We start from the raw sequence: 19,404 nt of genomic DNA on the forward strand, positions 1-19,404 counted from the left end.
TCAGGGCCATAGATTTTTATTTGCCAAACCTCAGTCAGATAATGGATCAATGAGTTGGTGCATTAAGCTAAATGCTAACATCAGCATGCCAACATGCTCACAATGACAATGCTAACATGTTGATGTTCAGCAGGGATACTATTTACCATGTTCCATGTACCATGAAAAGTAGTTGCTGAGACATTTCACTAAAAATCAAAGATCTCAACCTCAAGGTGGCGCTAGAGGAAAAGTCAGGAGCCACAATAATACATTGTTTTGAAAACATGAATTTACCAGTTCATCTAGTAGAAGTTGAGATATTTCACTGGATAAGTGAAAACTTTGACCAGCTGGTGGTGCTAGTGGAAAGTCAGGGGAGCATTGAAGTAATTAAGATTTGTCCTCTGAGTAACACGAATGTCTGTACAAAATTCAGTGTCTTTCATTTTTGGAGGGAGAACGAACTTGCTGATTTAAAAAAGCCTTAGTGGGACGATGGGCTAACATCCCCCTCCACCTTTACCTCAGACAGACACACACACACACACACACACACACACATGCACACAGCCCCCTCTCATAAGATGTGATGAACACTGAGCCACTCTTCTGAGCATGTTTGTTTTAAAAGGAACCAATAACCCCAGAAACTTGCTCCTTCTCCCTCTCCCTTCATCTCACTGAATCTCTCTCCTCCTCTCTGACTAGGGTGAGCTGGGAGCCCCCGGTCCAAACGGAGTTCTTGGACTTATTGTGAGTAGCAGTTTGTGTGTGTTTCTGTGTGTAATCAGTGTGCTTAGTCTAAACGCCCTATAATCCTACACACTTATTCCATAAATACATAGCTATAAGAGACTGTATTTAAATGAAACATAATATGCCTGCTTAATTGAAAAAAAAAACTCAATTAGCTCTCAATATCATTTACACTGCCAGCCACTTTGGTGGGAAACTAACCACTCTCCGTAGGTTCTTTACCGCTGTAAACATATCTAAAATTGTGAAAGTGGCTTGTTTTTGGAATCCAAGACGGAAGAGAATGTTTTTTTTTCGCCATAATTGTAAAGTCTGAGTTATGCATTTTGTCCCTCCCATATACTCTCGTGACAAACATGACAGTGATCCAGTGATCGATCAAACAGACCTTAATGAGGCATCTTGTTTTTTTCTTGAATCTCTCTCTTATTAACTTTTTTTTTAACAGGAACTCCCCGTGCCCACCCATCACCTTGCCCTTCATTCCCCGCTCAGCCCAATAGCCACATAATTGTGTCTGATTATAATGTCTCCCTGGTTTCTCTTGTCGTGTCCCGTCTTCATCCGTCGCTGCCGCTCCTCCCAGTCTATTCTAGGCCACCGGTGGTGGTAGTAGGCCTGTAATTGGAGGACTCTCTGATTACAGTTCTGCTCTGAGCTCCGTGTCATCTGCATCCATCTGACCCTACAGTATACTGTATAGTACACACAGCAGCAGCAACTGAGCTGCACTTCAAAGATATAAATATGCAAACACCCTTCTCTGGGGACTGCAGGCCTGAACTTTGAATAAAGGCAGGCCACTGTTGAGGAAAGGAAAGTGTTTTATGTGGACAACTTTTCAAGAAGAAGGAGAGGGACTTTCTGAACTGCAATACCATTTTATTTCGTTGTTTCTCTCTATCTTTCTATATGTATTTCTCTCTCCATACTTGGCAGTTGTAAAATATTTTTACACACACCATCTTCCTCTTGTCCTGCTTTGAAATTATGGAGGTTGAAAAGTTTGTGGTGCTGGCCAGAATTGAACCTGGGCGCCCCCTGTGGCATGCATTTATAAGAAACCAGAAATCTGAATTCAATTAAACACATTAGACAGGATAATATATTGTATTTCTTTATGCATTTCTGCAATTTGGATAGGTAAGCAGAAAATATGTGGTTGATAGGGACAGGCCTAGAACAGATACTGTTATTTTTAGAGGGAAAGTATGATTACAACTTTATATTCTCAATTAGAATAAGATTTTCCCAGCTGAAGAAAGAGAAACTTTTTTACCTTTCAACCATCAGCACCAAAATTAAGTGACTTTGTTGTGAAGGACAGTTTTGCAGTATCTTATTCAATTCAATAACATCCTCTGTCACACGTGCAGATACTACAGTTTTCAGAGAGAGAGAAATATTTAACACACTGAGCCAAGGCCACCCTGTAGGTCTTTGTAAGCAGAAAATGCCGAGCAGTAGAGAATAACAATAAGATAACTACTAACAGCCTGTGATGTTGTGACGATATAGTCTCTCTTCCTCTCCCACACTGACAAGAAAGCAGATGATCCGATAAAGTCTTTAATCGCTCTGTATAATTGTTCCTTACTGAATAAAGTGAAACCCAGTTTTCCCTTGTCATTATGACTGCAATATTGTTCTGTCTTTCTTCTGCTACTTCTTTCCAGGCTATGAATGAATGATTGATATTTTATTTATTTGTCATGCCACTAAGTGGCCGCTCCCACACGGAATTACATGACACCAATACAAAAGTAATTTCATCCACAGCTGGGAATCCCAGTGCTGGTTCCTTTTTCTTTCTTTTTTTTTCTTTTTTTTTTACAGTGGTGGAACAGATGTTACCTTCAGCATTTATTGGTTACATCCACATCATTGGATTCAGGCTTCAAATGAAACACAATCTTGGCTTCAGGCAGAAAGATCTAGTCTTCATCTTTAAGTTTAGTCGTATGTTATCATCCATTGTGTTTGGGTTGTGTGCAATGTGATGGCCGCATGGATAATCTGGAAGCAAGACAATGAGGCTTCTTCTTACGTTTAATGAATGCCAAAGTGAACTACAGTGTACTCATTGTGTCTGTATGTTAAATAAAATTCAGGGGTCTGAGACATGTGTTTAACGGTACTTTGGGAATGATATCACTGAATCTGAATTCTTATTTGTCCCCTCTTCTGGCGGCAGGGTGATATGGGACCTTTGGGAGAGATGGGCCTTCCAGGACCTAATGGACTGAAGGTAATCCCACACACACACACACACACACACACACACACACACACACACACACACACACACACACACACACACACATGGAAACTGTTACCTTCCCTGTCCTAACTTGTATTGTCTTTTAGTTATATTATGTGTAATTCAATACAAGAGATAGGCCAATAAGCAGAGTTTGAAGACAGTTTTTAGCAGCCTATGTTTCCATGAGGGTTACATTTAGGTGTTTTCGGTTTTTGGGGGTCCCTTTCTAACCCATCTGTTGTTGTTTGTTCCAGGGGGTGCCAGGAAATCCAGGAGAACCAGGACTGAAAGGTGATAAGGTGATCTGAATATTCCTGTTATTGGCCTGTGTTTGAGCAGCATGTGATGGATATGTACTCATTTGCATCCTATTGTAGCCATCTCTGTTAATAGAGCATGTTTTCACTAGGTCCCACCTTCAACCACACAGATGCAAACTTCTGATGATTGTCATACTTATATAAAGCATGAGATGGGACAGGTTTCTTTAATTTTCATATATGTCATTTCTATGAAATCCATTTTGTGATATGATTAATTTTTTGGCAGTCAGCAAGGATAATACATTTTAAAGAAATAGTTTGACATTTTAGAAAGATCGATACCACTCTCATATCTGTCCGTTCAGTATATAACTGGAGCCAGGCAACGGTTAGCATAGCTTAGCATAAAGACTGCAGTGCAAACAGGGCAAAACAGCCATCCTAGCTCCGTCCAAAGGTAACAAAATCTGCTTACCAGCACCTCAACAGCAACAAACTCGAAAGTCATTGCACATGGCTAAGAAATAGTCCAGCTCATTTCAGTTTGTGTGTGAATTAAACAGACGAGATACTAGGTGTTGGTGTGCAGATTTTTTAAGACTTCAGACAGAGCCAGGCTAGCTGTTTCCCCCTTTTTCCAGTAAGTCTTTCAGTTGAGCTAAGCTAAACCAAAGAATTTCTAATAAGGAAAGAAGTTCCACTCTCTCGATACTTCTGGCTTCTGAACTGGTTGCAGTTCCACTCTGGTTCCACTATAGAGCCCTCATGGGCAAGTGCAGAATGAATGTTGGTCTATGTAGCTATACCGCTCAAAATCCACTTTTCTCAGGATATCATTTTTGTCTAATAATTCTAATGTTGCATTTGAAAGAGAAGGCAAAGAAAATACACACTGCTGGATTTTTTTATAGTGGCTTTTTTGTTCTAAAAAGCCTTTTAAAATGTCAATGACGTCATACACATCGTACGGCCAGAGATACTGCTTTACGGCAAGCTCTGAGTCACTTCCTTTTTTCTCTCGAGGCATCGACAACACCGCTGACAGGTTAGGCTCTCCCTGTCAATATACGTGCTAGAAAGAGGTTTGTTAATGTTTTAAAGACAACGCCGAAATATTCACTCTGACATTCTGGTTCCGCTTTGGATGCCATCAAGTGGGATCTCTGGTCATAATCAGTCCTTCACTGACCAATCAGCATTCATTAGCAGAATGCTAGCGTGTTATGGGCAACAACGATTTAACCTATAAGAAATCAAAAGGACATAAGTACTCGTTCATTCAACTTTCGACCTATAATCCATGTTGAACTTGCAAAAACTACAATCATATCTGTCAACAACAATCATGTGAAAGAGACAAATTTAGCCGTCTAGCTCCATAGAGTCCCATTCATTTTGCACTTGCTTGCGATCACCCCCAGTGGAACTCTGGTGGAACTGCAACCAAATGGTGCTAAATAGGGAGTGAAATGGCTCTCCGTAGACGGGCTTTGGCTAAACTAACCAGCGGCAGATTCCAGCTCCATCTTTACTGTACAGATTTGCGAGTAGTATCGATCTTCTCATCTAACTCTCTGCAAGAAAGCACATAATATTGAACAAAATGTCAAACTATTCCTTTAAGTTTAATGTAAATATCTAGCAGCTTTATAAACAATGTTACAAATTGTTAATTTTTAAAAGACAATGTTAACCAAATACATGATTAAAAGAAAACTAAAATACATAAAACAGTAAAATATTTTGTAAATTATAATTGAAAAGAATTTCAAAGAATTAGGACAATGCCAGAAAAAGAAGAAGGAGCAGAAAATTATAAATAGGAACACTGGCTTTGCATGTTTTAGATACTCAGACGGGAGGATTTACAACTTAGGGGCCTTAGCAAAAGCCTGTTTAAAATTGACCAGGCCACTATTGGTAACTGCTTAAAAGGCTCTCCGGAACTGGTCAGGCTCATGAATAGAATCCCAAATGTAAGCTAAGATAATCTTAAAATCATTCTGCATTACATCAGTTGATGTTTCTCCTCCTAAGAGGAACCTGATGAGATAAAAGCATAAATGACCTTCTCCGGATTTGAAGAAGAATTGATGTGCCGGAGTTGAATGAAACATTACTGCACCACTTTAGTTACTTTAGCTTCTAATGACTGGTCTGAATAAAAGAATATACCAACATTATGCACTTTACGTTTGTGAGGACGCTACTCAGACCAGAGTAAAAATATTGAATTGACTAATCGGTTGAACTTTGGCTTATTCTACAAGACATGCGGGTTTACAGGATTGAATAATTGCCATCAGTGCCTTTCATAAGACAGATTGACACCACATGAAGAACTTGGCTAATGCGATGAACTAGTCTTGTTGTGTGTGAATGTTTATAATGTACAGAGCGGTAATTAGTATCGCCTGTCGAAAAAGCTAAATGTGATTGACGACGTAGGGCGTTACAATTCCCCCTAATGTCTTTCATTTCTCTTTCTTTCTGTCCGCACCTCATCCGTCCTACTGTTCGTCTCCTCCTCTCTCCGTCAGGGTGACATTGGGATTCCCGGAGAACAAGGGGAGATTGGGTACAGAGGCGACAAGGTAGATCAACCCTGCAACACATTATGTGCATGTCATAAATGTTCACGCACAGACACTGACCTGCATGCTGCCTCCAAAACACCCATCCAGAGTTACACAACCTTTGTTGCAGAGCTGTGCCTTTGCTAAATGACTTAGCCAGATGTTTGCTGTCTAGCTTATGGAAATTCTTATGTAAACCCTCCTCATTTGTGTGTGTGTGTGTGTGTGTGTGTGTGTGTGTGTGTGTGTGTGTGTGTGTGTGTGTGTGTGTGTGTGTGTAAGCAAGCCAAATCTAACCCTTTTAGCATCATAAAAGAGAGTGGTCCCAAGAGATAAGAGACTGAGCAGAGTCATGCATGTCTAATGTTTTCTAATTCCGGGTTCTGCTCTTTGCTTCTGAATACTGTCTGACTGTCTGTCTTAGTTTTTACGTGTTGTGTTTGTATTGGACAGGGCATCCAGGGGGCTCCAGGGTTACCAGGCATCCGTGGGAAACCAGGACCACAGGTAAGCTTTGGCCTTTAGTGACCAGAATGCTTTTCATGTAAATGATTTTGGGACTGACAAGACTCTAATATCTGTCCGCTCAGTATAAGGCTACAGCCAGCAGCCAGTTAGGTTAGCTTAGTTTAGCATAAAGACTGTAAACAAGGGGAAATAGTTAGCCCGACTCTGTCTGAAGGTAACAAAATCCACGTACCAGCACCTCTAGGCTCTACAAGCTGTAGCCTAATATTGAATGAACAGATATGCAAGCGGTAATGAGCTTCTCATGTAAGTCTCTCTGCAAAGAAACGTATAAGCATATTTCCCACAATACCCAGCTATTCCTTTAAGATATTTCTCATGTTCTCGTTTGTCTTTGTCACAGGGAAAGTTAGGAGAGAGAGGCCCTGCTGGTGCACCTGGACCACCGGGCCCTGAGGTTTGTAGCCACATTGCTGCATTGAATGTGTGAGTCTGCATTTCAGACAGACAATAGAAACGTTTTTTTTTTTATTGATTATGACAGGGTTTCCCTGGTGACATGGGACCACCGGGAGAGAACGGCCTTGAAGGACCAAAGGTGAGCAAAACCATCATCTTGGCTGAGTAATCTATCAGCTGCTGAATGTTTTAAATCCTAAAACGTAACAAGACAAAGAGTCTGCAGTCATGATAGCAGCTCTGTGAGGTTTTATGTATTTATTTATATTTATATTTATATATCGCTGCAGCAGTGCTTTTCCAATGCTAACAGGCTGATATTTAGCAGTATAATGTTTACCGTGTTCACCATCTTACTTTAGTGTGGTAGCATACTAACATTTGCTAATTAGCCCTAAAAGCACAGCAGAGACATAAATCAAAGTATTGAACAAATTTGACCTTATGATGGTGTTATCACAATCACAAAGTCATAAAGATTCATTCTCTGGGGACTATGATTGTCTGTACAAAATGTCATGATAAACCATCCAATAATTGTTGAGATATTTCAGTCTGCACCAAAGTGGTGGACATACTGACCGACAGACACACAACTCATGGCTAAAACATCTGTGTAAATACCACATTTACCTTTATACATTAGCATTCATTTGACTCCTTTTTACACATCCAGGGAAAGCCAGGGGCCAGAGGTTTACCGGGGCCCCGAGGGGTGCCTGGCTTAGAGGTAAGACTGTCAAACTGCCACCTACATCAGAACGACCACAAAGCGCCAAAAGGCATTAAAAGTTTAATGGCACAAAGCTTCTCTTTGCTGAAGGCTGCTTTATGTCCCCAAACATAATTCATGCTAAGATCAATATCATCTGTTTCCAGGGAGATGAGGGCCCGATCGGCCCACCGGGCCCAACAGGACTGGAGGTGAGTTATGAGATAAACACCTGGTGTTGCCTGGCTGGTGGAAAGGAAGGAGAGAGAGAGCTGATAACAGGGATCACTGTTACAAGTGTAGCATGTGAGAAAATAACATCCATGTGTGTTTAGTCATAGTCTGTGTGTGCAGTGCACTCTTGTAAGTTTGCATGTTTGTTTAAACTGTAAACATTCAGAACAATCAAACCATCTATCGTGTGCATCATTATGGTTTCATTCCATATCCTTTGTATATCTGTGGCAAACAAATCAGACAGGAACAGACAGAAATATCACTGAGTCTATGGAAACCCAACTGAAGTATGAAGCTAAATCTGTTTGCATCCTTTGCAGTACAATAAACTCATTCACAGTGTATTTATCTGAATGAAATCCTTTCATGGTGTTAGCTACCTCTGCAGTAAAAGCCCACTAATGTAAATCTCCACAAGGCATTGAATGTGTAATATCATACTACGATCAATACACTCTATATCACGTGAAACTTGGTTGTAGTCTCAGCCACCTAGTCTCATACACTATGAAGTTGAACTGAACTGCTCCATTTTAATTGTGCATCCCAAAGTTTGTTTGAGAGTTAATCTGAATTCTGTTTGAGGTAATAAAGTAGGTCTTCATTGTGGATTGTTCTTGGTTTGCACTGAAGGGAAGCTGTAGATATGTATAGCTGGGGTTTTATGGAGGTTGTTATGGCTTGTCTCTAGTACGGTGGCCGAGACGGTTCAACACAAATACAAAAGCCACACCACAAACACAAAAGCTACAACACAAATACAAAAGCTACAACACAAACGCAAAAGCCACAACACAAAACGCAAAAGCCACAACACAAACGCAAAAGCCACAACACAAACGCAAAAGCTACAACACAAACGCAAAAGCCACAACACAAACGCAAAAGCTACAACACAAACGCAAAAGCCACAACACTAATGCAAAAGCCACAACACAAACGCAAAAGCCACAACACAAACGCAAAAGCCACAACACAAACGCAAAAGCCACAACACAAACGCAAAAGCCACAACACAAACGCAAAAGCCACAACATAAATACATAAGCTGGAAGCAGATGTGGTTGACAAACGGAGCCGGAGGAGGAAAGTTCTTGTTTGTTTGAGAAGTAAGTGAAACATGGTTCCTTGCTCATTATGATTACTGTCGCAATGTGTTTGTCACAAATAAGCAGCATTGTTCAATATCTTTTTTTATTTTCATATGTACTCTGCTATTTAGGCTACGAAGCTACAGCTATAACGTTATCTAAATGGCGCCCAGCGTCTTTTACCCGCGAGTCCTACATTTAAAGTCTATAGTTTGTCACGTTTAGTGAAGCTGTTTAAATCACACAAATATTATATCCCACTGTTACGTGCTTGTAACTTGTTAATCGTTATCTATCTGGTTAGCGATCCGATCCCAGTGGCAAATTCCCTCGATACTGTTGGTTTGGAAAGTGTGTGTGTGTGGTTATGTTTACTGTAAACAGATGTTTAAAGTGAATGCTAATTGTTTTACCTTCAATATGCGGCCTATTATAGTGTTAGGGGCGTTATATGTCATACATACACACATACATGGGTTGTCTGAATGAAATAAACCCAGAAATTTAAAAATGACCTTGCTTCGTGCTTACTAATAAAAATAAATGGAATTCAGACTATGGACTCCTGTGTTTACACTGTATTTAAAGCCATATAAAAGGGTTTGTTCATAGACTGTATATTACCATTTGTACAGTCTATGGTTTTGTTGCATGTCCCTAGTCTTACCCCTACAAATAGGCACACACACACTTTCCTTTGTAGCCTATATGGAGAGTACATACATGAAAATACAAAGATATTGAACAACATTGCTTATTTGTGACATTCACATAGCAACAGTACGGTAATCCTAATTAGCAAGGAACCATATTTCAATTACTTCTCAAACATGCAAGAAATTTCCTCCTGCTCATACGCTGACTTCTGTTGTCACTCACTTTTGTTGTCCCTTATGTATTTGTGTTGTAGCTTTTGCGTTTGTGTTGTGGCTTTTGCATTTGTGTTGTGGCTTTTGCGTTTGTGTTGTGGCTTTTGCATTTGTGTTGTAGGTTTTGCATTTGTGTTGTAGCTTTTGCATTTGTGTTGTAGCTTTTGCGTTTGTGTTGTGGCTTTTGCGTTTGTGTTGCGTCTTTTGCGTTTATGTTGTGGCTTTTGCATTTGTGTTGTAGCTTTTGCGTTTGTGTTGTGGCTTTTGCGTTTATGTTGTGGCTTTTGCATTTGTGTTGTAGCTTTTGCGTTTGTGTTGTGGCTTTTGCGTTTGTGTTGTGGCTTTTGCGTTTGTGTTGTGGCTTTTGCCTTTGTGTTGTAGCTTTTTCGTTTGTGTTGTGGCTTTTGCGTTTGTGTTGTGGCTTTTGGGTTTGTGTTGTGGCTTTTGCGTTTGTGTTGAACCGTCTCGGCCACCGTACTCTAGAGACAATAGTCCTCTCACAACGAAGGACTGCATGCAGTCCATATTCTTGGCCACCAGGGGGTGATATCTGCCATCACCATGTTTATAAGTGGAAAGATTTGTAGCTGCCAAAAACTGCTGGAAGATGTCAATGGGTCACTGCAGAAATATTTATTTGTGCTTCATTGAATCACAAAGAAAATTGCCAATTACAATTATAGACATGCTTTCAAACATTCTCTTCTAACTCTGCTTTCTTTCACTGTCCCAGATCCTACTTGTTTTTCTTCATCAGTTTATCTTCTTCCTACTTACAGTCACCTGGTACTTTCTTTCACTGTAGCCCCCTCCATTCTCCCCCGTCTCCAACCCACTCACTCGTCTCATTCTCTAACACCCTCTCTCCTCCATCCGAGGGGAAGAAGTGTATGACTCCTTCAGGAGCTGTGATTGATCTCTGGCCAGGTGCCACAGGTCCTCCAACCTGTCCTCCTCCTCAGCCAGCTGTCTTTTAGCTTCACTGCTGCGCTCAGAATGACACCCTCTCTTTACCTTCTGTCTCCCTTTTCTTACCATCTCCTCTTCATCCCTCTCTCTTTGTGCAATTTCTGTTCTTTCTCTTAGTCTTCCTTTCTTTTGTTAATGCGATTAGTCAGCAACATAAATCTAAATCTGTGATAACAAGTCACAGCTCTTATTAATTCTCATGTTACTACAATAATCTGCTTTTACTGTGTGCTTCTGAGTGAAATACAGTGTTAGTCTGTACTGTCTTATGAAAGCTGCCAACCTTTCTGGAGTGAATTTTGGAATTGTTGAGTCACTCAGTCTTTAGGAGTTTGGCTTAGACATCCCTGACCCGGAGTTATTGCTGGTAAAAAAAAGCACTTAGCTCCCCTCTTAACCTAGGGAATTACTGTCTGTGCAAGAGGAACATTACCGTCATTGAACACAGCATGCCAAAATGTACTGTCAGCATTACCTGTACACGCCATTGCACGTTTCAGCGGCATATACAGTGAGCTGCAACAGCTGCAAACAACTTCCCAGCTCTCTCCTCAAACTGTCATCTCATAGGAAGCAGAGCCTTTATATTCATCAGGAATTTGGGATGAATGTTAATGATGCATTAACTGGCAAGTTTCTTGCAATTAACTATTCATCATTGTCTTTTTTTTCAGGGCAGAATGGGCAGGAAAGGATTTCCTGGGAAGGTTGGGCCAGAGGGAGTTAAGGTGAATAAAGTTAATACTCTCGTATGATTTTTTTTTGCTCTTTTACTCAAAATATAAAAAAAATATTTAAAGATATAATTATTGTAAACAAATGACTTGTAATATCTCTGCAGGGAGAGCCCGGTGTCACAGGAAATGTTGGAACCATGGGAGAAAGAGTAAGAAATGCTGACATTCCATTTTTTCCCCCAAATGTCTATCCATTCATCCATCCAACACTGAGTCTGTGTATTTCAGGGTTTGGTGGGTTTCATCGGGCCTGTGGGAGAGGCCGGACTGGCAGGAGAGAAGGTAAAATAATGTGTTCTTTCCTTGTAAATGTATTCATTTAAGTCCGCACAAGGTCACTTTGAAGACTGAATGTTGTGCTCATGTATATTTAGGGGGATCGAGGGGAGATGGGCCATCCCGGACCACCTGGAGAAAAGGGATCAACGGTAAGACACAATGTTTGAGGACAGTTGAGAATGCTTGAATATGAGCTCAACTTACACATTATTTTCTGAGTGCGGCGTCATTAAAAAATTCTAAGAAATGGTCATCTTAAACTAAACTGTGTGTGTTATTCCCATGGGAATATACTGATGTGTGGGATTAGGTCAATACCACAATAATATGCCAAAAGGAAAAGGAGGCAAATCACCCCATTGACGATTTAGGATCATGTTTTCTAAGCAGGAGGCCTTTAGCTGGAAAAAGTCGTAACACTGGTTTAAACAAAAGACAAAATAGTTTCAGTGGATCACGTCCAATGATTTACCTCCTTAACGGTATTTAATGGCCAGAGGAAGTGCTGACTTCTCATTCTGAAACACATAATGGTACTGGGATTTGTTGAAAACAATTAAAGAGCAAAGAAAGCCAGTAAGCCATTTTCAGACATCCATTCATATTTTGTCTTCAGTCTGCAGGACAACTGTCCCCAAAGGCCTTGTGTTTTATGGTCCTTACTGTGCCGCTGTCACACACCTACCTTGCTCTTTCAAACAGAGCAAGTGGCCTCTCTGTCATGTAGTGTCTGTATCTGATATGGACTGTCTAATGTATACTATATGACCAGCTGGAGTGGATAAGAATTTAGTCATCATTCTTGCTGAAACAGAGAGAAGTTTCCTGCTGGCTGACAGCCAGTTGGATCTCTCTAGGGACGTAACCACACACACACACACACACACACACACACACACACACTTATAAGGAAGTTGTCTGTTGGACTCTCAGCTGCAAAATAGAAACAGCCCCCCTGGAAAAGACAGCATCATACAAAGTGAATGGAGCTGACCAGCAGACATCTATAGCTGTTAACAGAGAGCTCATACTGCAGACATTTATGATTTCTTTTCCCTTGAATGCATGAGATCAGAGCTGCCTACTGTGTTATTGGTTTGCGTTTTGGATAGATTTTATTGCACTCAGCTGATCTGAGTGGTCAGAGTGAAAATACTCCCCATTACATAGTTATGCTTTTACAAATGGTCCAGCCAAAAAGTGAGGTCCAATAAAGAGGAAAGAAAAGAAGCCAAACGTGTGTGTGTGTGTGTGTGTGTGTGTGTGTGTGTGTGTGTGTGTGTTTGTGTGTGTGTGTGTACATATGATAGGGTCACCCAGGGACACCAGGTGAGACCGGGCCCAAAGGACCACCAGGAAGACCAGTAAGTTACCTCTCCTTTGCCTGTTTTGCATTTTTCTCCCTTCTTTTCACTTGATAGTTTTTGCAGATGATAGTGTAGAGTCAATGAGCTGTATGGTTATCAACATCTTTGTTTTGCCTAAGCTTAGAGTAGCAAGCATGGCTGTGTCAGAGAAAACTGACAAACAATAATAGCTAAAAGGCTAACAGAGGAACAAAGATGTCTTTGAGTAACTGTTTCTGTGGTATTTCTTTTAGATGACACTTGTGTGTAGTGTTAACAACCCACGGTCTGCAGCAAAGGTTTTGTCTGAGCATTATGAGAGCTGGCAGCCTCCTGCTGAACCTGCATTAACCTCCTGTCAGTCAAAAGCGCAACACCTATAACCAATTAGAAGCTGCCCTTGCCTCCCCTTGCTCTGTCCTTGCCATGGTCAGGTTTGACAGAGTACGGGCTGAGCAATGGCTGAAGGAGGGGGCCACTGAGCCACCAAAACAAACATAAATATGAGGCTCTGGGGTGCAGCAGGACAGGATTCCAGAGCAGGCCCTTTAATTGGTGTGAGTGACGGATCTAACAACAAACCCCTAGTGTGTTCCCGAGGTCAGGCTGCCCCCCTGGGTCAACAACCAGGGGGCTCTGTGCTCTGTCAGTGTAAACCTTCGTTTTATCTCTACTTCCCTTTTTCCTTTGCCCCTTTCTTTCCCTCTTTATCCCCCTTTTCCTTTGTTCGTCAGGGTACTCCTGGAGCGATTGGGCCAGCCGGTACCAGAGGACCCAAAGGCTTACGGGTGAGTTTGAAGTTTCACACCTGTTGTTTTTGCAGCTTAGCTGTTGACTTGTGCTATGCAGTCAGTGTATTATAGTTCCCAGCCTTAAGAAAAGACCATAAACTCTGTAAAAGAGTGTAGATACACATCACGTTGCTGTTTTTATGCATGCTGTAATGTGTGTCTACAGGAGCCATGTGCCACTGCTGTTGTTGAGCTGTTGGAAAAACTTTAGTGGGTGGACATAATGAAGTGATATGGAACTGCCTCTGAACTGAGGTCATGTGTGTTTAATGGACATGGGTGCTTGCATAACACGCTCTCGGGTTTAGAGTCAGAGCAAGAGTCTGTTCCATCCTTTTCAGAAGTCAGTGCTCATTATAACTGGTGGAAGAGCTCCAGTGATGTAAAACAAACAGCTCTTTTTTTGAATTCCATATAAATGGAACAATGACTGCTAGTTGAAGGAAGGACCCACTGTCAATCCTGTCCTGGAAAATGTCCTGGAAAAGAGTGTGGCTTTCTGGAGGTTGCTTTGCAGTGAATTTTAGTAAACTTGGGGAAACATGATTTATAGGGGGATTAGCAAAGCAAAGCAAAGTTTTCATTCTGGGTAAGCAAACTCATAAAACATTATTCATAAAAAACCACAATAGAAGCTTTTAGACCTGTAACCTTTTTAGAATCCGCTGTAGAAGTACACATCGGTTTTTATATGTTTCCTAAATGCGCACAACTTTTGAAAGGACTATTAGATAATGTGGTGGAATGTTTATGACATTTTTTTGTCTTTTTTAATCACATTACAGTAGTATACACCGGATTTAGACATTTAATGTCTGAAAGTCTCCAGTGGACAGGTGTTTTATATTAGCATCAAAAACATTAAAGGTCCAATATTGTAAAAAGTGAGTTGTGCCCGTATTCAGAAACTGTGCCTTCAAATGAGCCGTCACAACTTCTGTACGGTTGTGATGTCACAACTATAATATATACTGGTATAGTCAGACAGACAGTATGAAAAAAAATTGTTTTTACACACATGAACATTAAAGCATGTAAACATGTTCCTGTAGAAACTAGGGGTGTGAATTTTATAATTGATTATTGTCTGTCACTGCATCGATGCAGAATCATCCACGTCTGCATTGCAACACCCCTAGTAGAAACCCAAAATACACGTATGAACCTGAAAATGAGTGTAATGTGGGGCCTGTACTGTACATAACTGTAATCTGCAGTTTCAGCGCTAATACAGTATAAAAGATAATATGATAATTTAATTAACTTGAAATTGAAATTCTCACTATGCAGAAATTATTACAGCTGTTCAGCTGTAATAATTACAGCTCAATAAAAGTAAAATTGTATAGAACTTCTAGGTATTATGTGAAAGATGAAAACAAGCGGATAACAGCTGGAATTTTAGCTGGCTAAATACCACCAACAGAAATTTTAGACCTCTGGAACAACATACAGCAAATAATTTATTGTTCACTGAGGGTATTCATCTGGACGCCAAGAGAATGTAGTGGCAATAAATAATGAAAATATTTTTTTCTGATAATGATGATGATGGCTGTAACTATGGCAATGATGGGAGGTCAGCTGACACACATCAGCTTTTGCTGGCAATGTAGTAATATCCTCTGTCCTTTATGTGCTCTCTTGTTGAGTCCTTTTTCAAAGGTTTTGTAAAGATGTCTTTTGTCACTATGGTCCTCCTAGCCAGCTGGAAAGTGGGACAAAATATCATTGAGCTTCTTTATCTGAGTCCATGGGAGATGGACTTCACTGTGGTTGGCCTGGACACGCTCTCTTATGTCTCAATCTGTTTTTAATTAATACTAATGTCTGCAGCTTCCAGTGCCAGTAAATCTGTCTGCTGCTTTAAGACTTATGTTGGGTAGTCAAAGCTGAGAAATCTGAGTGTAGCAAGCCAGAAAACTTCGAGGTGGTTTTCTCACAGACAGTAAATGTGTGCAACCACAGACACACACTCATGTCTCACCCCCACTCCCCCAACCACACATACTGTAAGCTTGGTCTGCACAAGAAAGGATTTAAGTTTTCATGTATCCTCTGTTCGCCTCAACAAACAAAACTCCCCTTTGTTTAAGGTAACGAGTAATCTTTGATTCACTGATTTTATTTAAGATATGCTAAGAGGGCGAATCCACTGACTGATTTGTCTGTAAAAACCAAAAGACTATAAAGTCTAGGTTAAGACAGACAGTTTCAGATGTCCAACATTCAGGACTGTGTAGATGATTTCAGCTCTAAATAAAAAATATTAAATAGGCACAAGGCCTTAATGTTGACAGCAATGTAACATCGGGCCTCATTCTCAGAGAGAGACCAGAAATAAAAGTGCATGATGGCATCACACCAATTAGGAAGCTAGTACCACTATCGTCTGTTTCTTTTTCTGTTTTCTGTGCCTGCATGTCAGCATATTTTAATATGTGGACTCAAATTTGTGGATGTCAGCCATGAAGAATCACCAGTCTGGCTAATCTAATAACTATCTAATAACTCCTCTTGACATCTGACCTACAAGTTTTTAGCTATTGTTTTCCATATTGAAGAGTATTAATCTCATCATCCCTCCCTCTGGGCAGTTATTATTTAGCTTGTTTAAATAGATGTTTTTTATTGTTTTGAGATCATGCTGCTGGTGTTTTTTGCTGTCTTTGTTTGAAACCTGTGTTACAAATCAATGTAACTCAGTGTGATTAATTAGCTTTGAAGCATAATATTTGAGTGAATGTGTTTTTCCGAGGCTTGACAGGGTGAAATATTTCCCCTACACATCCATCAGTTGATCCAGCTATGTAAACGTAAGCAGTGGGTAACAGGTACCCCAGACAGGAATGTTAATGAGCACTGCTTATCCAGCTCTATGTATAATAAGCTTATAGCACTTCAGCTAGCAGCGTTCTCCACGGGCCAGACTCCCCCTGTGCCCAGTAATCAACCACTCACACAACAAAGCTGCCTGTGTGGCTGTGTCATGTTGTGTCATGTTACTTTCTCCTGTAAAATAATGAATGATCCTGAGAAATACACTTGTGATTTATTATCACTGTTTAAGTGTGAATAGTATGTATCTGTGTGTGCCCTGATTATTAAAATAATGCATGTCATAGACCAGTAGCTTTCACTGCCATGTGTTACACCCTATAGAGACCTTTAGCTATTACTACACTGTCCCTTAATGCACACATTCACTTTTACACACACACACACACACACACACACACACACACACACACACACACACACACACACACTTATACATAATTAACTTTCCTGTTTATATTTATATTATAAAGTGTAGTTAACAGACCCTCACACTGCCTTTGACATGGGGTATTATTGGAATCAATGCACTATACAGAGATGTTTATTTACAGCATGTTGTGGCTGTCTGGCTGTGTTACAGTGACCTCTGTTGGTGAAGTGACAGCTGTCTTGTGTTTCAGGGAGCGATAGGGCCTGACGGTCCAACAGGAGAGATGGGGTTAGAGGGCAAGACGGTAAGCAATCTGACTTGATTGCGTGCATTTATTGGAATTTCCTTTTTGGTGTATAATTAAGCTGTGCAGACACAAGAGTAATGACCACACATCGACATTTAATAGTGTAACAAATATATCCTGGCATATATAATAGATTCTTAGGAGGGAAAATGTATCTTATACACCAAAAATAGCAAGCTGCACATCTTCTCCCTCCACTCAGGAGGCAGGAAATATACAGTAAACTGACATGTCTCTCATTCTTTCCTCTCTCCACAGGGTACTGATGGTCCTCCAGGAAAAATAGGTTTCCCTGGACCACAGGTAAAGCACTGGGGTACTTTTCTACTTTTCCACTCCTTCCTCTCATATATTTTTTGGTGGTTATGTTCCTCTGGAGAGGCGAAGCATCAGAATGATTTAGAAGACCTACATGATACCAGCAGTGAGGCCCACAGTCAGATACAACATTTTACCTTGGAGGAGAGAAAGAACTGTCCTTGGAAGGTTTCTACAGACTGTGGGCCAGATTTACATACATGACAGTTGAACAAAGTTATTTGCACGGCTCATTGGTGGGAGAATATTTTACTCAGCCTGCAAACTCCACTTCTGTAAATTATTTTGGGCATACATCGCTGAAAATGCGGTTGATCTTTATGTATTAAAAAGGTTAAGAGAAGTGCACTTGCCATTGCTCAGTGAAAATCAATGTCAAGTTAAGGTTTAGTGGCCACACAGCCACAACTCTCTTTCTTCCTCTTTGTTTTATGTTGTACTATGGTCAGATATTGTACTAATGTATTATTATTATTATTATTATTATTATTATTATTATTATTATTACACAAATAACCTGTCTTTATCCTGTCTTACATATTCTTCCTTATATGGTCACAGGGGAAGATCGGAGAGTCAGGGGAAACTGGGCCTAAAGGTTTTCCTGTGAGTTCACTTTGCTTATACATAGAAATAATAAACATAAACTATTTAAGTGACTAAGATGCACAGATGAAGCCCAAATCGACAAGCTTTATATTGCATAGTATCTAGAAGTTTTATGTGTAAACAAAGCATACTATAGCTATATTCTGTTGCTGATGGTATCACAGTAAAAAACTTAAAATCTTCATAAAAACAATACAAGTATGTTGTTGTTTATGAATATAAGATAATGTGTACATGTATTCTGAACTCACTTACCCTTCTGTCTCCAGGGTATTCAAGGGCCCTCAGGACCTCCCGGGGACAAGGGAATACCAGGCGAGCCGGTATGACCCTCCAACCGTCTCTCCATCCCTTCATATATTTTCCTCCTGTTTCCTCATCTTCTTTGCATCTCTAGCCCTGACATATCTTGCCATCCTCATCTGACTGAGTATCATTCTCTCTCTCAATCTCCTTTTAATTTTCTTTGTCGGGGCGCAATCTTTTGCAACATTCTTATCCAGCTCATCAACCTTTTCCTCTCCATTTTTCATAACCATACTTACTAGTTTTATTAGATTCTCTAAGGCAACAAATATCACCTTGGTTCTCTCTGCCCAGCCCTGTTAGCCACAAAATATCATAGCCAGGAGAAAGTTTATGAGACATATTTTAGTAGTTATTAAAAATATATTCGCCTGTATTAAAGATTTCCTCCAGAGCAGCCAGAAAGTTGTCTCATCCTTCACACATCTGCTCTGTAGGTGCAGGACCATGAACTGCAAGCATGGTGGGTGATTAACTGAATAGAGCGTTTTTTGAAAAGGAAACGTGAAAAGGAAGCTTATTAATAGAAGTGCTACATTGCTGAACTCCAGAGGGAAATATATGTGATTGTTGCCATGATGGATAAAACATTTACTGTAAAAGATTTGCTGTTTTATTGTGGTTTTATTTTATGCACACTAAAGGAGGCAGAACAGAAAAAAGATGGATCACCAAAATTAGAGACAGGCACCCATTGCCTCTTTGTTTTCATTGGTACAAATGAATCACAGGCTAATATTCTCCTGTTTCGAATTAAATACATGGCTCTCTAGCTATGACTATCTCAAGAGGACACTCAGGCAGCTGAATGTAGTTTACTTCATACAGCAGACTGTTTATACATACAATAGGAAA

The 19,404-nt window shown here is 40.3% G+C and overlaps 1 protein-coding gene across 1 annotated transcript in view; it reads left to right on the forward strand.

The window, feature by feature from the left end:
* The window catches only part of col27a1a (collagen, type XXVII, alpha 1a), a 77,501-nt gene that overhangs the window by 46,555 nt on the left and 11,542 nt on the right, over positions 1-19,404 (forward strand). Inside the window, exons 14-32 of the mRNA XM_028601756.1 lie at positions 691-735; positions 2,933-2,986; positions 3,256-3,300; positions 5,805-5,858; positions 6,294-6,347; positions 6,712-6,765; positions 6,853-6,906; positions 7,444-7,497; positions 7,647-7,691; positions 11,320-11,373; positions 11,487-11,531; positions 11,611-11,664; positions 11,757-11,810; positions 12,972-13,025; positions 13,742-13,795; positions 17,260-17,313; positions 17,575-17,619; positions 18,196-18,240; positions 18,513-18,566. Of these exons, the coding sequence (XP_028457557.1) occupies positions 691-735; positions 2,933-2,986; positions 3,256-3,300; positions 5,805-5,858; positions 6,294-6,347; positions 6,712-6,765; positions 6,853-6,906; positions 7,444-7,497; positions 7,647-7,691; positions 11,320-11,373; positions 11,487-11,531; positions 11,611-11,664; positions 11,757-11,810; positions 12,972-13,025; positions 13,742-13,795; positions 17,260-17,313; positions 17,575-17,619; positions 18,196-18,240; positions 18,513-18,566 (972 nt within the window). The remainder of the gene's footprint in view (positions 1-690; positions 736-2,932; positions 2,987-3,255; positions 3,301-5,804; positions 5,859-6,293; positions 6,348-6,711; positions 6,766-6,852; positions 6,907-7,443; positions 7,498-7,646; positions 7,692-11,319; positions 11,374-11,486; positions 11,532-11,610; positions 11,665-11,756; positions 11,811-12,971; positions 13,026-13,741; positions 13,796-17,259; positions 17,314-17,574; positions 17,620-18,195; positions 18,241-18,512; positions 18,567-19,404) is intronic.

Source organism: Perca flavescens, chromosome 16 (genome assembly GCF_004354835.1).
Source record: "Perca flavescens isolate YP-PL-M2 chromosome 16, PFLA_1.0, whole genome shotgun sequence".
NCBI lineage: Eukaryota > Metazoa > Chordata > Actinopteri > Perciformes > Percidae > Perca > Perca flavescens.